The sequence below is a fragment of the Hyla sarda genome, chromosome 10 (genome assembly GCF_029499605.1).
Source record: "Hyla sarda isolate aHylSar1 chromosome 10, aHylSar1.hap1, whole genome shotgun sequence".
Lineage (NCBI taxonomy): Eukaryota > Metazoa > Chordata > Amphibia > Anura > Hylidae > Hyla > Hyla sarda.
In genome coordinates, this window is record NC_079198.1 from 34,730,232 (window position 1) to 34,753,675 (window position 23,444).

Consider the following 23,444-nt stretch of genomic DNA (forward strand, 5'->3'; position numbering starts at 1 on the left):
CCTACTTTATTACTGTGTTCATAGCTCTTCCTCCTCAACCTTGAAATTTTTTTTTTTTTGCTTGATCCATCAGGAGAGATCTAAGTTCTTCCCTTTTTTGCATCACTTTAAACTGTAAATCCCGATCCTCTCCTCGCTTGTATTTTACTTCTAATTCCCCTAATTCCTTAATTTTTCCTTCCTTTTTTCTGTTTTAATCCGTCTTGAACACATTAATACAAATGTTCTAGACTGGTTTTGGTCAACTTTAGTCTATAGTGTATGGGCAGCTCTAGATTGCACATTCTAGAGCTATGTCAGATACTACAGGCTCACTGAAAAAGAAAAAGAAAAAAAAGTTTGTACTTTCAGCTCACCATTTGCCCAGGTGTATAGGGAGAAGGTATACAGGCTTACTACATGGGTAATAATAAAACACAAAATAAAAGGAGGAGCCAAAAAATTACATTACAAATTTTTAAATATAGTCTTTCCTCCATCGACATTTTTGATAAAAATATATTCTGTGATCTTTTGTTTGTTTAACTGAAATGAATGTGACAGAAATACATTAAATCACAAAACCTGAATCGACTAAGTCTTGTATACCTACCATATTGCCCTGACAGTCATGAACTGTCATAAACCAAGCTGTCATCTAGCTGTCATAAACTGTCATCTAGCCCAAGCGTAAAGACTTCATTCATAGTTGTTCAATACTGACAGGCATAAAAGTTCAGATTTCTGCTAACATGATAAATAAAAAATCCCAGAATTCTCCATACATTGCTCATGGCAGAACAACATTCTTGGAAACATCCCTATATAGCACTGTACAGCTCTCTGTAACATTTTGTATCTATAAGCTCTGAGTAACAGTGGAAACTTGAACTTCGTTGGGAATAACCACCATCCTTTTAATGACATGGAGGAAAAGTCCATCAAGAAACCAGAAGTCAACGCAGAAGAATCCAAATAGCACAAATAAAATCATGGCTGTAATCCATTCACATATGGCAGCTGCAGACTTCATTTCCATTAAAGAGAACACAATCACTGTTAGTAAAATTGGTTAAGGAATAGTAAGTAAAGTAAAGTAGTCTAAAGTTCTGCATGCAGTGTAAACACGCTCAGGTCTGCCTTATCTATCCAGGAACGGTGGCATGTAAATGAGCTGCTTTGCATATTCCTCTTCCCAGAGTTCCTAGTGGAGGGCTAAATGGCTTGAAGTTCTCCACACTTCGTGCTCTCTGCAAGGAAACACATACCCCCTTATCTACCTCGATATGCCTCTACACTGCCAAGCTAATTTAACACTGCCCTGTATTGATGGAGAGGCAAAACCCCTGAAACAGGCCAGTCTACAGATTGGGGTAAATCTTAACTCTTGGAAAGGTGTCTATTTTGGCAAGATTCCAGTCAGTTATTAAGATTCTGCAGTGAGTAGATACATTGTTTCTAGAACTGGTGGCATGTTAATGGGTCAATTTTGCACCTAAAATTCTATATTGTCGCTTATTTTTTGTGCCGCCAATTCTACTTTGTAATGACATCAGTCATTTTACCCAAAAATCTACCGCGAAGTGGGGAATAAAATAATTGTGCGACAAAATTGAAGAAAAAACACAATTTTGTCACTTTTGGGGGCTTCTGTTTCTACGCAGTACATTATTCGGTAAAAATGACACCTCATGTTTATTCTGTAGGTCCATACGATTAAAATGATACCCTACTTATATAGGTTTGATTTTGTATTACTTCTGGAAAAAATCATAACTAGAAAATGTATACGTTTAAAATTGTCATCTTCTGACCCCTATAACTTTTTTATTTTTCCGCGTTCAGGCCGGTATGAGGGCTCATTTTTTTGTGTTGTGATCTGAAGTTTTTATCGTTTTTATCGTTTTTGTATTGATCGGACTTTTTGATAGCTTTTTTTTTCATTTTTTCATGATATAAAAAGTGACCAAAATTACGCTATTATGGACTTTGGAATTTTTTTGTGCATATGCCATTGACCGTGCGGTTTAATTAGAGGTATTATTTTTATAATTTGGACATTTCCACATGTGGCAATACCCCATGTTTATTTACACTTCTTTTTATTGCACTGGGGGGAGAGGGGGGGGGCTACAGAAAGGTAATCGGGACATCCTTGTGTCCCGAAAAGATCTTTCAGGACACAGGGATGTCCTGCTGAATGTGAGGGGGGAGGGGGAATGACAGTATTTATCTGCATATAACACGCACTGGCATATAACACACACCCTCATTTTCACAGGAAAATTTGAGGGGAAAAAAATAAATGTAAAATAAATGACTATAGCTCTGAACTATATGCCTCATCATCCCCCCAACTTTGATTCCCCTTGATCCTCAGTTTGCCCCCCCCTCCTTCCTCCCCCTTTTATCAGCCCCTGTGCCATATTTAACCTCCCCCCGCCTCCTTTCCCGTGTTTACCCCTGCTCATCATTCTCCCCCCTGCTCATCATTCTCCCCCCTGCTCATCATCCCCCCCTGCTCACCTGCTCATCATTCCCCCCGCTCATCATTACCCCCCCTGCTCATCATTACCCACCCTGCTCATTATTACCCCCCTGCTCATCATTACCCCCCTTGCTCATCATTACCCCCCTGCTCATCATTACCCCCCCTGCTCCTTATTACCCCCCTGCTCATCATTCAAAAAAGGTCAAAAACGACCTACCAATAGCAAATCGGGGGCAGGGGGTGTTAAAGTTCAGTTCCCCCGTTCTGCCCACCGACGGTAATCCGGGTAGAACGGGGGAACTGTCTGGCAGCGGTGGAGGTCCCTTACCAGCGATCGGCAGCGTAACTCTCTCCCCCCCCCTGTTGCAGTGTGTGGCGATCCTACGGAAGCCGGTGAGTTGCCTAGCAACATACATACAGTGGTCTCTCAACTGTAGCCCTCCAGATGTTGCAAAACTACAAATCCCAGCATGCCCATACAGAAAACTGCTGTGTGGGCATGCTGGGATTTGTAGTTTTGCAACAACTGGAGGGCTACAGTTTGGAGATCACTGTGCAGTGGTCTCTAAACTGTGGCCCTCTAGATCTTGCCAAACTACAACTCCCAGTATGACCACACAGCAGTTTGCTGTCTGGGAATGCTGGAATTTGTAGTTTTGCAACATCTGGAGGGCCACAGTTTGGAGATCACTGTGCTGTGATTTCTAAACTGTGGCCCTCTAAATTTAGCAAAACTACAACTCCCAGCATGCACAAACAGCAAACGGCTGTCTCGACATGCAGGGAGTTGTAGTTCGCGTACCTACATCTCCCAGCATGCCCTTTGACGATCAGTACATGCTGGGAGTTGTAGTTTTGCAACATCTGGAGGCACACTGGTTGGAACATACTGAGTTAGGTAATAGAACCTAACTGAAGGTTCTCCAACCAGTGTGCCTCCAGTTGTTGCAAAAGTACAACTCCCAGCATGCACAGTATGTCAGTGCATGCTGGGAGTTGTAGTTTTGCAACAGCTGGAGGTTAGCCCCCCATGTGAATATACAGGGTATATTCACACGGGCTGGTTTACAGTGAGTTTCCTGCTTCAAGTTTGAGCTGCGGCAAGTTTTGGCCGAGGCGCAAACTCCTAGCGGGAAACTAACAGTAAACCTGCCAGTGCGAATGTACCTTAAAAACACTACACTAACCCATAATAAATGGTAAAACACTACATATACACCCCCTTACACTGTCTCCCCCCCCCCCCCAATAAAAATGAAAAACATATCGTACGGCAGTGTTTCCAAAACGGAGCCTCCAGCTGTTGAAAAGCAACAACTCCCAGCATTTCCGGACAGCCACTGACTGTCCAGGCATGCTGGGAGTTTAGCAACAGCTGGAGGCACCCTGTTTGGGAATCACTGACGTAGAATACCCCTATGTCCACCCCTATACAATCCCTAATACAGTCCTCAAATGCACATGGCTCTCTCTCACTTCGGAGCCCTGTCGTATTTCAAGGAAATAGTTTAGGGCCACATATGAGGTATCATACTCGGGAGCAATTGTGTTACAAATTTTGGGGGGCTTTTTCTCCTTTTACCCCTTAAGAAAAGGAAAAGTTGGGGTCTACACCAGCCTGTTAGTGTAAAAAAAAAAAAATTACACTAACATGTTGGTGTTGCCCCATACTTTTTATTTTCACAAGAGGTAAAAGGAAAAAAAGACCTCCAAAATTTGTAACACAATTTCTCCTGAGTACGTAAATACCCCATATGTGGACGTAAAATGTTATGCGGATGCACAACAAGGCTCAGGGCTCAGAAGTGAGAGCGCACTATGTACATTTAAGGTCTAAATTGGGGATTTGCACAGGGGTGGCTGATTTTGGTTCTGACACTGGTTCTGACACAAATGCAAAAAAATAAATACCCACATATGACCCCATTTTGGAAACCACACCCCTCACAGAACGTAACAAGGGGTATAGTGAGCCTTAACATCCCACAGGTTTTGTTAAAGTTGGAATGGGAAATTAAAAAAAAAAAAAATTTAACTAAAATGCTGGTGTTACCCTAAATTTTTCATTTTCACATGGGAAAATAGGAAAAAAAGCCCCCCAAAATTTGTAACCGCATTTCTTAAGTAAGAACATACCCCATATGTGGATGTAAAATGCTCTGCGGGTGCACTACAATGTTCAGAAGAGAAGGATCGCCATTAGGCTTTTAGAGAGAAAATTTGTCTGTAATTGAAGGGCACGTGTGTTTACAAAGCCCCCATAGTGCCAGAACAATGGACCCCCCCTCATGTACTGTAATAAGGGGTACAGTGAGCATTTACGCACCACAGGTGTCTTACCAATTTTTGGAACAGTGGTCTGTTACAATGAAAAATTTAATTTGCTCAGCCCACTGTTCCAAAGATCTGTCAAACACCAGTGGGGTGTAAATGCTCACTGCACCCATTATTAAATTCTGTGAGGGGTTTAGTTTACAAAATGGGGTCACATGTGGGGGGGGTCCACTGTTCTGGCACCACGGGGGCTTTGTAAACGCACATGGCCCCCAACTTCTATTCTAACCAAATTCTCTCTCCAAAAGCCCAATGGCGCTCCGCATAGAAGAAGATTGTATATCTCCCTGTGGGGTGTGAAGGCTCACTGGACTCCTTGTTACGTTCCTTGAGGGGTGTAGTTTCCAAAATAGTATGCCATGTGTTTATTTTTTTTTTTTGCTGTTTTTTTTTGCTGTTCTGGCATGGTAGTGGCTTCCTAAATGTGACATGCCCCCCAAAAACCATTTCGGAAAAACTCACTCTCCAAAATCCCATTGTCTCTCCTTCCCTTCTGGGCCCTCTAGTGCACCCACAGAGCACTTGACAAAAAAATATGAGGTATTTCCTTACTCGAGAAAAATTGGGTTACAAATTTTAGGAAGATTTCTCTCCTTTTACCCCTTGTAAAAATTCAAAACCTGGGTCTACAAGAACATGCAAATGTAAAAAATGAAGATTTTGAATTTTCTCCTTCACTTTGCTGCTATTCCTGTGAAACACCTAAAGGGTTAACACACTTACTGAACATCATTTTGAATACTTTGAGGGGTGCAGTTTTTATAATGGGGTCATTTATGGGGTATTTCTAATATAAAGGCCTTCAAATCCACTTCAAAACTGAACTGGTTTAGAAAAATCGAAAATTGCTGCTGAGCTTTGAAGCCCTCTGATGTCTTCCAAAAGTAAAAACATGTCAACTTTATGATGCCAACATAAAGTAGACATATTATATATGTGAAAAAAATGCTAAATGTTCTAATTTGTCATCAAATTTTGGAATTTTTCACCAAGAAATGATGCAAGTATTGACGAAATTAACCACTAACATAAAGTAGAATATGTCACGAAAAAATTATCTCGGAATCAGAATAAAATCTGTAAATATTTTTTGTATGTATTTTTATATGTATTTTTCATGTTGTTTGTTATGTATACACATGTGGGGTTAATTTTGTGCTGGAGACGATTGGTGCTCAGTGGGGGTGTTCCCTTTTACCCACACTACCTTAAAAAAGCATTCCTGTTAAAGGGATACTAGACATCTTAGCCCCTACCCAAAGGATAGGGCATAAGATGCCTGATCGCAGGTGTCCCACGCAGCACCCCGTTACCATCAGCCCCCGGAGCATGTTCGTCACAATACTCCGGCCTCATGATCGGCAGTCATCAGACCCAGAGCGAACATGCTCCGGGGGCTGATGGCAACGAGGTGCTGTGTGGCAGATCACAGGGGTCTCCAGTGGCGGGACTCCAACGATCAGGCATCTTATCCCTTATCCTTTGGATAGGGGATAAGATGTCTTAGCGCCAGAGTACCCCTTTAACGTGAAACTGTTTGTATAGTGTGCTCCTCTCTGCTTCAGACCTGCTATAAGGCAATAAAGAAGCGGTTTTAATTGCAAGATCCTGGAGTGCCGCCTGCTATTTTTATAATTTTTTGCAGATGCATTTTTGCATTTGGATTACCCCCCTATCCTCAGATAAAATTATCCTCATATTTTTATAACAGTCTCAGTTAGTAAATGCATACTTTAGTTACATACAAAAGTACAACCCTTGTTATTTTGATCCAGAGAAAAGCCATACAAAACCCTCCAGGGTAATTTTTTTTTTCAATGAAACAAATCTTACTGACCCTACTAGGATAATGGGTTGTGAATTCACTGGGTCAAATGAACTCTCTTATATCCTCTTCTTACTTATGCACACCTCTTAAAGGAGATGTCCGGTGCTCACTTTTCTTATTTTATCCGTTCCGGGCTGAAAAATAAAAGAAAACAAATTTTCTCTTACCTGCCTAGGCTCCCCCGGTGCTTCAGTACAGGTATTCTGTCCCCGGGCTGTATTCTTCTTACTTCCTGTTAGCCCGGCACATCACACGGAGCTTCAACCTATCACCGGCCGCAGCGATGTCCCGCCTCAGCCAGTGATAGGCTGAAGCTCCATGTGACGTGCCGGGCTAACAGGAAGTAAGAAGAATACAGCCCGGGGACCGAACGCCTGTACCGGAGCATCGGGGGAGCGTATGCAGGTAAGAGAAAGCTTATTTTCTTTTTTTTGCAGCCCGGAATGGATACAATAAGAAAAGTGAGCACCGGACATGTCCTTTAATACCATTCGATATAACATATTTTCTATCCCTTTTTCAGATTCTGTAAATATGTATACAGTTATGGCCATAAATGTTAGCACCCGTGAAATTGTTCTAGAAAATGAAGTATTTCTCACAGAAAAGGATTGCAGTAACACATGTTTTGCTGTACACATGTTTATTCCCTTTGTGTGTATTGGAATTAAACCAAAAAAAAGGCAGAGAAAAAAGCAAATTGGACGTAATGTCGCACAAAACTCCAAAAATGGGCTGGACAAACTTATTGGCACCTTTAACTTAATATTTGGTTACACACCCTTCAGAAAAAATTACTGAAATTAGTCGCTCCCTATAACCATCAATAAGCTTCTTACACCTCTCAGCCGGAATGTTGGACCACTCTTCCCTTAAAAACTGCTCCAGGTCTCCCTTATTGGAAGGTGCCTTTTCCCAACAGCAAATTTAAGATCTCTCCACAGGTGTTCAATTGGATTTAGATCTGGACTCATTGCTGGCCACTTCAGAACTCTCCAGCACTTTGTTGCCATTCATTTCTGGGTGCTTTTTGACGTATGTTTTGGGTCATTGTCCTGCTGGAAGACCCAAGATCTCGGACACAAACCCAGCTTTCTGACACTGGGCTGTACAGTGCTACCCAAAATAGTGTTGCTCGCGAATATTTGCAATGTGAATTTTATTCGCGAATATCGCATATTTGCGAATATAGCACTATATATTCGTAATTACGAATATTCGTTTGTTTTTTTTTTGTTTTTTTTTCACAGTGCACATCACAGTGATCACCCCTCTCTGCTTCAGCTTGTGTGGTGTAAAGAAGGCTCTAATACTACTGTGTGACACTGGTGTGCGAATTTTCGCTTATGCTAATTGTTGTATATGCTAATTTTCGCATATGTTAATTTTGCGAAAATAAAACGAGAATATTATGAATATGCGAATTTAGCGAATATATGACGAATATTCGTCCATATATTCGCGAATATTCGCAAATTCAAATATGGCCTATGCCGCTCAACACTAACCCAAAATCCATTGGTAACCCTCAGATTTCATGATGCCTTACACACATTCAAGGCACCCAGAACATCCCCAAAACATCATTGAACCTCCACCATATTTCACTGTAGGTACTATGTTCTTTTCTTTGTAGGCCTCATTCCATTTTCGGTAAACAGTAGAATGATGTGCTTTACCAAAAAGCTCTATCTTGGTCTCATCTATCCACAAGACATTTTCCCAGAAGGATTTTGGCTGACTTAAGTTCATTTTGGCAAAATGTAGTCTTGCTTTTTTATGTATCTGTGTCAGCAGTGGGGCCCTCCTGGGTCTCCTGCCATAATGTTTAATTTCATTTAAATGTTGACGGATAGTTCGCGCTGACACTGATGCTCCCTGAGCCTGCAGGAAAGCTTGAATATCTTTGGAACTTGATATCCGTGAAGAGAAATGAAAATATCGGCACTCACCAATGTGGCTGCAGGGTCTTCTTTATTGAGACATACTCACATGCGGGGTACAGAAGAGAGGGGAGTGGGGGGACAAGTGGTGCCACATTGGTGAGTGCCGATATTTTCATTTCTCTTCACGGATATCATGAACTTTGCTTATTATAGTATCTGAGCACCACCAGAGGCATTACAGCTACACCAACTCCCACCTGCCATTCCTAATCCAGCACACTCACGCAGTGCCGCACTACCTCCTTTGTGAATTGCTACCTATCTAGTTCTCTAATAGTGCAGAGCACGCACAGCAGACTTGCCAGTCAGCAAGAGTGTGACACACCTGGAAATCATGGAAATAGATGAGCAGGCTATGTTGGAGCAACTAGACGCAGCGATACTCACAGGAAGAGAGGATGTGGGGGGATATTTCCTTGACTGTAACCTCAAGGAAGAAGTAGAAGTTATCAGTCTGAAGACCCTTGAACATCGTATTACCACATTATCAGAGAAGGAAATTGCATTCTTCTGGACAATTCATTCACTACAATCGTATGAGCAATGCGACAGAGCCCTTAGAGGCTTACGTATGTATAAGCAACCGGCAATTTTCCAGGATGATGCTATTTTTACTCAAACATGGATCCAAGCTCATCACGAACACGCTATGAAGCTACTGCATATAGTCCTCACACGTAGTCGCATAGAGCACGACAAAATCACAGAATGTTTACAGGAAGCAAAATTGGAATACATTAAAAGATCATCACCCGATCAAACCAACCTATTTTTAGAGAAATTAAAAGATAGATTGCTACCATTACAGGAAGATCTAAAAATTAAGAAGCGCAATAAATTTGTCAGAGATAAAAGGGACTATGATAAGAATCAGGAATTTATCTGGCAGAATAAGAATCCTGCGAACAAACCAGGAAATAAAAAAGCCAGAAACCACAAACCCAAAACAGATAAATATTATAACAATCCAACCACAAGCCACCATAGCACAACGGAGAAAAAAACGCATAAGGAAACGCCACTACAATCTGAACAAGCATCTACTAATAAATATGAAGCCATCCCTTTAGAGAAAGAATAAGAATTAGAAGAGGAAGACAAAAGGCAAAGAAAAACTGACCAAGACCCATCAATGCAAGAACCAAAGAAGAAGAGGACTGCAACATGGAGGAACAAAACCTAAATTCCAATGTCATCAATCTTACCACCGACCCACTGGACTCAGCCACTATATCCCTCCTCACGAAAGGACTTAATTATGGACTTTCAGAATGTTTCAATGAGACTACCTTCGAAATAGACCTAGCAAGGGCCACTCGAGAAATCAGTTTACATAAATTTTTCTCAAATAAACCTACATCTAGTCAGCAGATATGTGAGAGTGACAATCGTATATGTATAGGTCCCCTAGGGTTCTTCCCTCCCGATACTGATGGTACAGACAGAGAATGCATAGCTATGCTAGCTACAGGATTCGAGCAAGATAGGAAGTCTACTGATGACCCTGGGAAGGAGAGTAGTTTTTTCAATAAAGGGAAAAAATCTAAATTTAATCCACCAGTTACACAAGGCAGTAGTATAGACTCCTTTGTCAAAGCCGTCACAAGAGACGTAAAAGCTATGATATACCCGAATCCTACCATGAATCTCTCCAGTCAAGAACTACAGGCACTAAAACGGCTAGAAAAAAGGGAGGATATTACTGTAATTCGTGCCGACAAGGGGGCGAGTGTCGTAGTGCAATATACATCAGAATATATGGAGGAAGCTGTCAGACAGCTGGCTGACACTGAGACATACACCCCCTTGTCGGCCGACCCAACCCCCAAGATTCTTAATAATCTGAAGTCATTCTTGCATAAATATGTTACTAGAAAGGTTATATCAGAAAAAAATGCTGAAAAATTATTACCTGATATTGCAAAACCAGCACGATGGTACCACTTGCCAAAAGTTCATAAATCGCTGAGCCGACCCCCAGGCAGGCCAATAGTAGCCGGGATCGGCTCAGCGACCGAATTTCTGTCTCAATACCTAGACTGGGTTCTTACCCCATTACAAACATCTATATTGTCACATGTAAAGGACACTAAGCATCTTCTTCAAATTTTAAAAGAAGTTCATGTAAAGGATGGAGTAGTCTATGTTGGATAGATGTCACAAGCCTGTATACCCGTATCCCCCATGAGGCGGGTATACAGGCAGTGAAAGAGTCTCTCACACAAGCTAATGTTTCTGAGAATATGATTGAATTCGTGACAGAGGGCCTTGATTTTGTACTTCATAATAACACCTTTATGCATGGCGAACAATGGTACAAACAGAAGACCGGCACCCCTATGGGGACACCGGTCTCCTGTGCCTATGCAAATTTATTTTTGAGTAGTTTTGAAAATCGGTTTATATACAGTACTACCAATCCATATCTCCCTTCCATAAAAATGTATTATCGCTATGTTGACGATATCATCCTAATATGGACCGGCACGCAAGCCTTATTTAATGAGTTCACAACATACTTGAATAACAATAGTGTGAATATGCATTTCACCAATAACTATGGAGGCAAGACTTTAGAGTTTCTGGATCTAAAACTCCTTATTGAAGGGAACTGTATAATTACTGAAAATTACAGAAAAACAGTAGCTAAAAACACACTGCTACATTTTAATAGCTCCCACAGATTTATGACAAAAAAGAACATTCCATATGTGCAATTTATTCGCCTAAAAAGAAATAACAGTAAAAATGATACTTATGTAATACAGGCTAATGAGTTAGTAACAAGGTTAAAAAAACGCAACTACCCTGATGATGTAATAAATTATGGTAGAAATAAAGCAGAGATAACTAAGAGGGAAGATCTACTTAAAAATAAAAATCCACTTAATAAGTTGGAAAATCTAAAAGAAAGATTCACCTTTGTATTCCAAAACACTCCTATGAACCCAGTGATAGAGCGAGCTATACGTAGAAACTGGTTTCTATTGGAAGCCGATGAGGATTTGAAAAAAAGAGGAGAAAACAAACCACGCATAACATACAGAAAGAACCTCACCATAGGAGATAAATTAAGAAATAAATCTAAGAGTAGCAATACATCAGCGAAAAAAGAAACCTGGCTTAGTGACATCACACCTAAAGGTACCCACCAGTGTAAAAACTGCAATCAATGCAGATATTGCTGGGAAACTAAACACGTATGGCTAGGAGCAGTCTTTCATACTATTAAAGAGTTAATTACCTGTCGCACGAAAAATGTTGTCTATGCTATAATATGTCCCTGTGGCTTCTTCTACATAGGCCAGACGAAACGCCAGCTCCAGATGCGTATTAGGGAACATTTTTATACCATACGCGCTGGAAAGCCAGGAGCGTCCCGTCTGCAGGCCCACGTAAGAGAAGCCCATAACAATAACCCTGATGTACTACGCTTTGTAGGCTTAGAGAAAGTGTCATGTAATAAGTATGAACGAATAGAATCGAAATTATTACGAGTGGAGACACTATGGATCATTAAAACTAATGCCACAGGCAACATAGGGTTAAACGACAAACCGGAGCTCTCAGCATGCTTCTAACTATCTTTGCTTTTAACACACCTCCCCCCTACCATGTCACCTGATCATGTGAGAGATGTTCAGGTGCATGATAGGTGAAGCACTAGGTTCACTTGTATATAAGGCAGTCATAGGCAGTATGGGTCATGGCTGGACGAAGCACACCAAGTGTGCGAAACTAGGCCACCACTTGTCCCCCCACTCCCCTCTCTTCTGTACCCCGCATGTGAGTATGTCTCAATAAAGAAGACCCTGTAGCCACATTGGTGAGTGCCGATATTTTCATTTCTCTTCACGGATATCATGAACTTTGCTTATTATAGTATCTAAGCACCACCAGAGGCATTACAGCTACACCAACTCCCACCTGCCATTCCTAATCCAGCACACTCACGCAGTGCCGCACTACCTCCTTTGTGAATCTTTGGAACTTGTTTGAGGCTGCTTATCCACCATCTGGACTATCCTGCATTGACACCTTTCATAAATTTTTCTCTTCTGTTCACGCCCAGGGAGATTAGCTACAGTGCCATAGGTTGCCAACTTCTTGATTATGTTGCATACTGTGGACAAAGGCAAATCTAGATCTCTGGAGATGGACTTGTAACCTTGAGATTGTTGATATTTTTCCACAATTTTGGTTCTCAAGTCCTCAGACAGTTCTCTTCTCCTCTTTCTGTTGTCCATGCTTAGTGTGACACACACACAGACACACAATGCAAAGACTAAGTGAACTTCTCTCCTTTTTATGTTCTTTCAGGTGTGATTTTTATATTGCCCCCACCTGTTATTTGCCCCAGGTGAGTTTAAAGGAGCATCACATGCTTGAAACAACCTTATTTTTCCACAATTTTGAAAGGGTGCCAATAATTTTGTCCAGACCATTTTTGGAGTTTGGTGTGACATTATGTCCAATTTGCTTGTTTTTCTCCCTTTTTTGGTTTAGATCCAATACACACAAAGGGAATAAACATGTGTATAGCAAAACATGTGTTACTACAATCATTTTCTGTTAGAAATACTTCATTTTCTTTATAAAGGTCAGGGGTGCCAACATTTACGGCCATGTCTGTAGGTGACTTCTAGGCAATGAAATAGACCAAACTATAAAGCAGAAAAACACAAACGTTTCTTCTGCTTAGAGCAGTGATCCCCAACCAGTGCTCCTCCAGCTGTTGCAAAACTACAACTCACAACAGCCTTTGGCTCTCTGGGAATGCTTGGAGTTGTAGTTTTGCAACAGCTGGAGGCACACTGGTTGGGAAACACTGTCTTAGAGCATGTCTGTCTAAAGAGCCATGGATTGGAAACCACTTGTTCAGAACATGTCCACATTGAGCTGTATTCATTTCCCTGTGAAGTCGCTCCTTCTCTTCACAGGTCAGAGTTATAACAGTATGTGCATTTTATGGTACACAGCCTTGTTAAGGATACTCATGATAATCAATGCTGTTGCAAAAACTGTTAGAATACACCGCAGTACTACCATCCAGTAGCCGCCATGTCTTCGCTTTACCATGCAGGTCAGGGCTGTCTGTATCCAGAAGTAAATAGTACCAAAGATAAATGCCAGGAAGGCTCCAATAAGATGCATCACATGGGCATTGGATGTCTGCAGAAGAACAAATGTTCTCAATTACATATGACCAACTTTGTCCTATGTACTGATACAGCATTACATCCCGCTACAATGAGGCTTGTGCTTTGAAACCACCAATATAAGACAGGATACTATGAATGAAAACTGCTATAAATATGTTCCTCGTAGTTACAGAACAGCTCCATTCTGAATTGATATTATTAAATTGTGTCCCACTTTTGGCATTTTTATAAGATGTATGTATAGGGGACGGAGCCAGAAGCTGTGGTTTAGGCTGTTTTTTATTTATTTTGCTTTATGTAAATACAAGCAGAGTACCCAGCATTTCTTCCAACCTAAATCTTGTGGGAGAGAAAAGCATCAATGACACTCTTGTCCTTATCTCCCGACCTCCCATCCTGTCCTCATGCCCCCTTCTCATATCTCATCTTCATATCCCGTCCTCATACCTAGTCCTCATATTCTGTCGTCATATCCCATCCTCATATCCCGTCATCATATCCCATCCTCATATCCTGACCTTATATCCCATCTACATACCCAACCTCATATTCAGTCCTCAGGTGGGGCTAAGCTGTGATGATGAGATTGTAGGCCAAAAATAGAAGGTGGCACGGCTTGCAATCCAGACCAACATATTCACCTGGAGATGCTGTGTTTGAGTAAGGTGGGGCAGAGCTGGGATGAAGAGATTGTGATTAAAGGACCTGTGAAGTGGGTGTATTGGGTAAAAATGTAGTTTTTGTCCTGGAGCTGGGGTGTCCTTGCACCGGATTGCGTCCGTTGCCTTGTGGTGAGGTCCCCAAAGTCAGAGTCCCTAGGTGTAGGTGGGGTCCTCATCCTTAGCTAGCCCCTTGTCACCCCTTTTATAATTGAAATTATTTTAATTTAATGTGTATATATTTGTATAGTAAGTGTACTTACCTGGTTGGTGTCGCAGGACCTGCGGGTCACTTTTAAATACATAAAGGAAATCAACACGGTAAAGGAGGAAAGCATATTTAAAAGAAAAAAAACTACCACAAGAGGACATAGTTTTAAATTAGCGGGGCAAAGGTTTAAAAGTAATATCAGGAAGTATTACTTTACTGAGAGAGTAGTGGATGCATGGAATAGTCTTCCTGCAGAAGTGATAGCTGCAATTACAGTGAAGGAGTTTAAACATGCATGGGATAAGCATAAGGCTATCCTTCATATAAGATAGGGCCAGGGACTATTGATAGAATTCAGATTATTGGGCAGATTAAATGGGCTAAATGGTTCTTATCTACCAACACATTCTATGTTTCTATGAGATACAGAGTGGAGCTTGTGGAGTAAAGGAAGAATAAAAGCATTTTTATATGATATAGAAGTACAGATATATATATATATATATATATAGATATATATATATATATATATATATATATATATATATATGTATATATGACTTCTTTGCAACTGCAGACTTTGAATGGCTGTTCAGGATTTAGGAACATCCCTGCAGAGTCACTTGTGGACTAGACAAATGTTTTTAGTTGGTGAATTCTGATCAGATACTTTTATGTCACAAAGATACAGTAGTATTGCACCCATACAACATGAGCATAGGAGCCATTCCTCCAAAGGGAGCCATCTCTGATGTTCATTAGATTGAAGACAATGACTCCCCTCCACGACTCATAAATAAAAGTGGAGGGACAGACCAGTGAAATATTTTATGAAGAGCCAGAAAGCAGGGCAGTGTGCTGCTGCATTCTTCTGTTGCTGTATATCTAGCCTAGTAGCGTGCACCTGTAGGCCAGGTCCATATAATAGTTTGGTATCAACTAAAGTGCTGGCTGACTTATTCTTTGTCTGTATTGCACATACGGAGGAGTGGCTACCTCCATGTTGGCCTTGCACCCCACCCACCTCTATCAGGTGTGTATATAAGGTGTCTTGGATGTTCCAGACCCTGCCATGCTTACTGAACTGTTCACACAGAGACATATTCACAGTGTAGGGTCCATCCCAAGGAGGCCACCTTATCGCGGTGGGACGGTCCAAGCTATTTGACCGCCGGTGGAGACAAATTTGCAAGCTAAGTGCCTCACCATTTCATAGTTTCATATTTGCATCTATTACACCATAGCTGTATAGCTCTCCATGTTTTAACTGCATATTCATGTTGCACCTATATCTTTGTGCTGGCAGGGTGCTGCTGCATTCTTCTGTTGCTGTATATCTAGCCTAGTAGCGTGCACCTGTAGGCCAGGTCCATATAATAGTTTGGTATCAACTAAAGTGCTGGCTGACTTATTCTTTGTCTGTATTGCACATACGGGGGAGTGGCTACCTCCATGTTGGCCTTGCACCCCACCCACCTCTATCAGGTGTGTGTATATAAGGTGTCTTGGATGTTCCAGACCCTGCCATGCTTACTGAACTGTTCACACAGAGGCATATTCACAGTGTAGGGTCCGTCCCAAGGAGGCCACCTTATCGCGGTGGGACGGTCCAAGCTATTTGACCGCCGGCGGAGACAAATTTGCGAGCTAAGTGCCCCACTATTTCATAGTTTCACATTTGCATCTATTACACCATAGCTGTATAGCTCTCCATGTTTTAACTGCATATTCATGTTGCACCTATATCTTTGTGCTGGCAGGGTGCTGCTGCATTCTTCTGTTGCTGTATATCTAGCCTAGTAGCGTGCACCTGTAGGCCAGGTCCATATAATAGTTTGGTATCAACTAAAGTGCTGGCTGACTTATTCTTTGTCTATATATATATATATATATATATATATATATATATATATATATGTATATGACTTCTTTGCAACTGCAGACTTTGAATGGCTGTTCAGGATTCAGGAACATCCCTGCAGAGTCACTTGTGGACTAGACAAATGTTTTTAGTTGGTGAATTCTGATCAGATACTTTTATGTCACAAAGATACAGTAGTATTGCACCCATACAGCATGAGCATAGGAGCCATTCCTCCAAAGGGAGCCATCTCTGATGTTCATTAGATTGAAGACAATGACTCCCCTCCACGACTCATAAATAAAAGTGGAGGGACAGACCAGTGAAATATTTTATGGAGAGACAGAATGCAGGGTTTCTATGACTCACACCCATCTCACAGTACCAGATGGAAAATTGGGGCTCAAACACTGTTCTGCACATGGACTCAATGTTGCCTGCATTTCCATCTACCCGTAACAACATCACAAGTATATAGAAGCATTGTTCTTAATAGCCCCTACCACAGTAGAAAACACAACAGGAGCAATTTATATTACATATTGTTTTAAGACTCACCTGAAAATTACCAACTATTGAAGTTCCTAGAGCAGAAAGAAATCCTATAGCCAGACCCCAAGAATTTACAGGAGAACAGCAGCCATAATCTCTGATTTGTTGAAACCGAATAACAATGATCCAGATCACTGACAAAAAAAAAAAAGAATTAGTATTGTTATATGTAATATGACATTGTAACATCTTAAATCCAGGGTATTATATTGTTAACCATTAGCAAATCATAAAATATAGATTTTTTTTTTTTTGCACCTTTGATAACTGTCACAACTTACAAAAGGTGTTTTGCTTAAGATAGTCTTTGAACTGAACATATCCAATGATGTCCATGCATCTCCCGTGGACAGAGGCAAACAGGGGTAGCAAGCAGGAATGAAAAAAATGGCAGGTAGGGATGAACCAGTAAACAACTGTGATAAAATGGCTCTGTTATTGGAGCTATCACAAAACCCTGTCAACATGTCACTCTATGATAGCCCCAATAACAGAGCCCCAGCAATTGTCAGATAACAGATATAAGGACTTTTAATATCAAGAAAAAACGTTGTGTGATCAAAATGTCCTCTCTACAGTCACAGGATAATATTCAGTTGTCTATACAATTGAACAGTCTCTTTCAGTGGGAATAGCTAAATACCTATAGTCATTGCTCACATCACCAGCACAATCCTGGAAGTGGGCATGATGATGGATAACTATGTAAATAATCTGTTTTTACTATGGGGGACCCAGAATGAAATCAGGGAACGGTACAGCCGCTTCATTAACCATGGAATTACATATGCAGCAATGTCTGACAGAATACAGGGTGATTTGATGACCAAAAAGAACATCTTCACATGAAATGTTCCCAGATTTCTTGATGCAGAGATATTAAAGGGGTACTCCGGTGAAAACCTTTTTTCTTTTAAATCAACAGGTGGCAGAAAGTTAAACATATTTGTAAATTACTTCTATTAAAAAAATCTTAATCCTTCCTGTACTTATATGCTGCTGAATACTAGAGAGGAAATTCTTTTCTTTTTGGAATGCTCTCTGATGACATCACGAGCACAGTTCTCTCTGCTGACATTATTATAATAATAATAATAATGCTTTATTTATTGTTGTCCTTAGTGGGATTTGAACCCAAGTCCCCAGCACTGCAAGGCAGCAGTGCTAACCACCGAGCCACCCTGCTGCCCTTAGCATACACCTGCTATGCATGGTTGCTAAAATGGACAGAGAGCACTGTGCTCGTGATGTCATCAGTGTTCCAAAAAGAAAGGAATTTCCTCTGTAGCATTCAGCAGCTATTAAGTACTGGAAGGATTAAGATTTTTTAATAGAAGTAATTTACAAATATGTTTAACTTTCTGCCACCAGTTGATTTAAAAGAAAAAAGGTTTTCACCGGAGTACCCCTTTAACTGAAGCAGATAAATATGAAGATTAGCAGCTATCACGATTTTTAAGAAAAATACCTAACACTACATTCTGACAGACCCTACAGTATATGATGTCGCAGGCACAGCTGTAGTGTTGGGTATTATTTGTACAAATACCTGCAAACTCTCCCTGGTTTTTAAATTAGTTTTACACACAACTCATGTGAGATAGCAAAGTAAAATAATGATACTAAAATATTGTTCTGAATTTTAAATGGCTTTTTTCAATAGTCATTATCTGACATGATTTATTTGCAAAAACTTATTTCTAAACCAGGGGGAAGTCGTGGGTATCACGGACAGATGTGGACTTTTACTAGCAATAGGCATGCAAGAACTACTGTGGCTCCCACCTTCTTCCAAGCAGCATGCTAGGAAGCACATTGTTTCAAACTACGTTAAAAAGATTTAAGAAATACATAGTACAATTCAAATTCAAATCTCATTGATATGTAACTACATTATTATGAGAAGTAATAACTTGGTGCCTTTCTTTCCAACTCACTCTGGCTTTAATTCACAAATTTAAAGAGAACCTGTCACCTAACAATCCTCTTTACAGTGAAGCATCTCACAGGTGTTTATACAAAGTGGCCATGATTTACAAAGAGTGGGTTATTTTCAGATTCCCCCCGACTATTTTTTATCACACGTATTTATCAATACGGGAGAATTCTGTCTCATGATATTAAATTCTGTCACACGGGGGAAAAAAAGTGTTGCACAGGAAAAATAAAGTGTAAAGCAAATAAATAAAGCAAAGTTACTTAGCACCAGGACGTAACGTTACATTCATGGTCGTTAATGGGTTAACAAACAAAAAGTAAAAAATAAAAGTAAATGAAAGCCAAGAATTTAAAAAAAATAGATAAAAGGAAAATTGCAAAAAAATAAACAAATAAATAAATAAAAAATTTAATATAAAAAGCTACTAAGGGGACAAAGTAACAGGATTTTCAAAAAACCCACACTTTTTAACAGATTCCTCACACCTCAATGCAGTCGGGTTTTCAAGTTCAGTATTTGACTACAGTATTTTTCTGGTGGGTTTTTAAATACAACTGTCGGGTTTTCAGGAAAATGTTGGGAAACGGCCCTAATTATGCAAACCACGCCCCTTCAGTCGGGTAAAAAAAATACTCAGAGTAATTAGAAAACCGTCTGGTTTTTACTGGTAAAATGTGTCGCACAAAGTGTTGCAGAGGACATGCAACACAAATTGTGTGGCATAACCCGATAAAAAGAGTCGGGATCATGTTAGTAAATCAGGGCCAGTGGGTGCAATTTCACTGTCTATAATGTCTTCACAAAGACTGTGATCCCTTATACACTTTTAAAGACCTTTCATTGTTGCGTTTAAAAAAAAGGGAAATGCATAAAAAAAAATACATAATCAGTAGATAACATTTTACTGTAAGTCTGCTATTAACTTACCCAAAATACTTACCCAATATCGCCCCAACATTAAGAATTTGGCCAAATATACAGCTCTGGGGAGGATAGGTCCCACATTTGCTGTCCAAAAAAAAAAAAGAGATCCCTTTAGTCAGTACTGAAGACATAATTTATCTAATAAAGTGAGGGCAGATCTCTACTGAAGCCTCTAGATTCCCTGAGGGCAGATCTCTACTGAAGCCTCTAGATTCCCTGAGGGCAGATCTCTACTGAGCGCCTCCAAGTGACCTTCCATTACTTTATCAGACAACAATCATCCTTTATAGAATTTGTCTACTTTTGCAGGCATTATCTTATTGTTCCAATTAACCTAAAATGAAAAATTAACATACTTTGAAAATTCCTCATAAATAATGTCCTACAGTTTTGTGTCAACAGATGCTATGAAAACAATTAGGTGTCCATGGTAACAGACTACAAACAAGATATGTGCAATCTGATCCTGTAGTCTTCGGGTCTATTCACATGACAGAATTTCCCGCACCAATTCAGCTTCCTTGGGTCGTTTCAGGCTTGTGCGGATTTGGTGTGGAATCCGTGCGGAAATTCAGCATGAGGAAATTTAAAAGTGTGAATGGGAGTGCAGCATCCCATAGGAGTCTATTGAGCTTTCATTTGAGGTGGAATTCTACACGCGGAAATTCTGCAGTGTGAATAGACCAATACGGCTTTTGATCTGTCCTATACTCCTCACTAATATACATAGGTAGATTATCAAGAAGTAGGATACAGGTGGAAATCAGTATGAACACAGAACCAGACTACACAGTATTAGGTAAAAACCAGGGGATCTATGTGGCTTGAAATTATGGAAGCTAATATTACTTCTCCAATCTGTAGTCTGAAGTGCATTATTCACATTGAATATGGTCATTTTTTATAGAACACCAAAAATTAGGTGTCCCAAAATTCTATGTGCACTCACCCATGTTGGTATCTATCCAGTACACCGCTGAACCCCTACAGCTGCTGTTTTGCTTTCCTCAGGGGGCTTGCTAACTCTTGCTCTCCATTCCCTTATATACTACTACTGTTAACTCGTATTCTAGAAAGCTAATACCGCTTCCGGTCTTCCGTTGTTCTCGGCGCCCACACAGCACACTTCCGGAGAACCCCGCTGCCCTTTCTCCACCTCACCCCGTCAGAACGAGCGTTCAGCTGTATCTGCTATGACGCTCGCACTATGTTTACAGACGCCGAGATCGGAAGCGCTTCGGCTAATGTGTACTGCGCATGCGTACTCCAGAAAGGTATATAACCTTATATAATATAGGAGGGACCACTGTATAACGGAACGTAGAGCAAGAGTTAGCAAGCCCCCTGAGGAAAGAGCGAAACAGCAGCTGTAGGGGTTCAGCGGTGTAGTGGATAGATACCAACATGGGTGAGTGCACATAGAATTTTGGGACACCTAATTTTTGGTGTTATATAAAAAATGACCATATTCAATGTGAATCATGCACTTCAGACTACAGATTGGAGAAGGGATATTAGCCACTATATATATGGCTAAGCTGAAGTCCTTGTTAGATTACATTGTCCTATGTGCAGCACATTCTTAATATTAATATATATACTTGTTTATGTCCAGTATTCCACTGAGTGGTTTTATTGGTGTGTTATTGTTTGTTATACCTCATGTTTTATCTCAAGTGATGTTCAATAAAATTTGATATTTTTTTATCTGAGTTATTTTGGTAGCTCTATTTTTTCATGGTTTATATATTGGTTAAAATTTTTTTTATTTTTTTTGGTAAAAAAAAATGCTGTCCCTGCAGCTATTGCCTGTGTGTCTCTATGAGGAGTCCAAAAACAGGAAGTTAGGGTAGGACAAGCAGGGATCTGTGCAGACTCCTGGCTTGTCAATCATTCTTATGTATGAGCCAGGAGCATGTTATAGAGCCTCTGTGCACACTGTCCGGCTTCTCCACCCACACTTCCTCTATTTGGACTCCTCATAGAAACACAGGCAATAGCTGCAGGGACAAAAATATACACATTTTTAAACCAATGTATATTACAAATATACATATAATGGTATTATCTACATTATATTAAAAGTTTTTGTTGACGACAGGTACACTTTAACTATGTGGCTGACACTCAGAAGGCAGACAATGGGGAAGGTGTATCAAAATCTGTCCAGAGGAAAAGTTGCAGAGTTGCCCATAGCAACCAATCAGATCGCTTCTTTCATTTTCCAGAGGCCTTTTCAAAAATGAAAGAAGCATTCTGATTGGTTGCTATGGGCAACTTAGCAACTTTCCTCTGAACAGGATTTGATAAATCTCCCCCAATGTGTCTGGAACAAATTGGGGCAATGTATGTCACTTCCACTTCAACCCTGACCCTCATATACTTTGTAAAGAGATCAGAAGCAGTATTTTACAGACAAGTGCTTAGGTTAGCTGATTTTTTAAGGAGGCAATTTAAAATAGTATTTTACTTTAACCCTATGGTTTCTTTCTATGCCCCTGATGAACCCTGTATTCTATGTATGCCCCTGAATATATTAGGGAGATCTATCAAAACCTGTCGAAAGGAAAAGTTGCTGAGTTGTCCATAGCAAGCAATCAACAACTTTTCCTCTCAAGAGGTTTTGATAAATCTCTTCCATTGTGTGTAAGTTCATATATTATCACCTGATAGAAGGAAAATTCTCTGTCACGTTGACTGAGCCATTGGACACGGCTATTTCATACCTAGAGAAAGAATAAAACATGAGAAAAATCTAAAATTTAAACCATGAAAGGTGGTGAATGACAGAATAAAGTGGTGGTGGTAGTAGTGGTAGTGGTGGTGGTGGGTTAAGAAAAGCAAGAGTCTAACGTGGGTTGATATGAAAATAATAAGCCATGCAAATGCCCATATACTAGTTAGAGTACTGACAGGTTCTGCACAGCCTTCTACTTATAAAACTTACAGAACTAGAGGCCAAACACAGATTTCTTTATAAGCCTTATTTAATGTATGTAGAATACTCCTCAGTTGGTCTTTAAAAAAAAAAAAAAATCTACAGTATTAAGGTAGAAAGCAGAAATGTAGAAAACATCTTTTGGCATTAACAAAGACTGCCTAATGAACGACATGACAATAAAAATGTCACCGGCGGCATCGCTGGAGATAGTATTTTATACTTTGACAGTATTCCTGTTTACATCACATAAAATTTGTAGAAACTGTATAAAATAAAATTTTAGCCATTCTATAGATTGCCTAGAATTGCATAATAACATCTGAATGACCATGAATTCACAAAAAAAATAATAAAAGAGGTGAAGCATCCAGATACAAAGATAAACTTCACTGTAATGCAACTTACACAATCCATATTCCAGCTGTGGACCATACTGTCAAGGATATCGGTAACAGAGCCCAGGCCCACATGTCACCAACGAGAAAACAAAAAAATTAAAAATTTAAATTAAAAAAGGAAAATTAACAGTTAATTTTATAATCATATATAAATGTATCTACATATTGATTGATTAATAGACTGCATGCAATATACTGTACACAGACCTAGTACAGTAT

The 23,444-nt window shown here is 40.1% G+C and overlaps 1 protein-coding gene across 1 annotated transcript; it reads right to left on the reverse strand.

The window, feature by feature from the left end:
• LOC130294629 (modulator of macroautophagy TMEM150B-B-like) lies at nucleotides 1-23,408 on the reverse strand. The gene is made up of 6 exons (XM_056544777.1): nucleotides 23,233-23,408; nucleotides 22,553-22,612; nucleotides 19,903-19,970; nucleotides 17,030-17,157; nucleotides 13,573-13,750; nucleotides 1-1,035 (listed from the first exon to the last, which is right to left on the reverse strand). The coding sequence occupies exons 1-6, from the start codon at nucleotides 23,295-23,297 to the stop codon at nucleotides 839-841; spliced, it is 696 nt and encodes a 231-aa protein (XP_056400752.1). The 5' UTR covers nucleotides 23,298-23,408; the 3' UTR covers nucleotides 1-838.
• Between the last annotated feature and the right edge of the window lie 36 nt (nucleotides 23,409-23,444).

What these genes read in the sequence shown, in the direction of transcription:
- LOC130294629 (XM_056544777.1), bottom strand. Translation starts at nt 23,297, where the DNA reads ATGTGGGCCTGGGCTCTGTTACCGATATCCTTGACAGTATGGTCCACA. An exon ending in TAATGTTGGGGCGATATTGG is followed by an intron (nt 17,158 to 19,902) that starts GTAAGTATTTTG and finishes TTTTTTTGTCAG; the next exon opens with TGATCTGGATCATTGTTATT. An exon ending in AACAGCATTGATTATCATGA is followed by an intron (nt 1,036 to 13,572) that starts GTATCCTTAACA and finishes TTTTACTAACAG; the next exon opens with TGATTGTGTTCTCTTTAATG.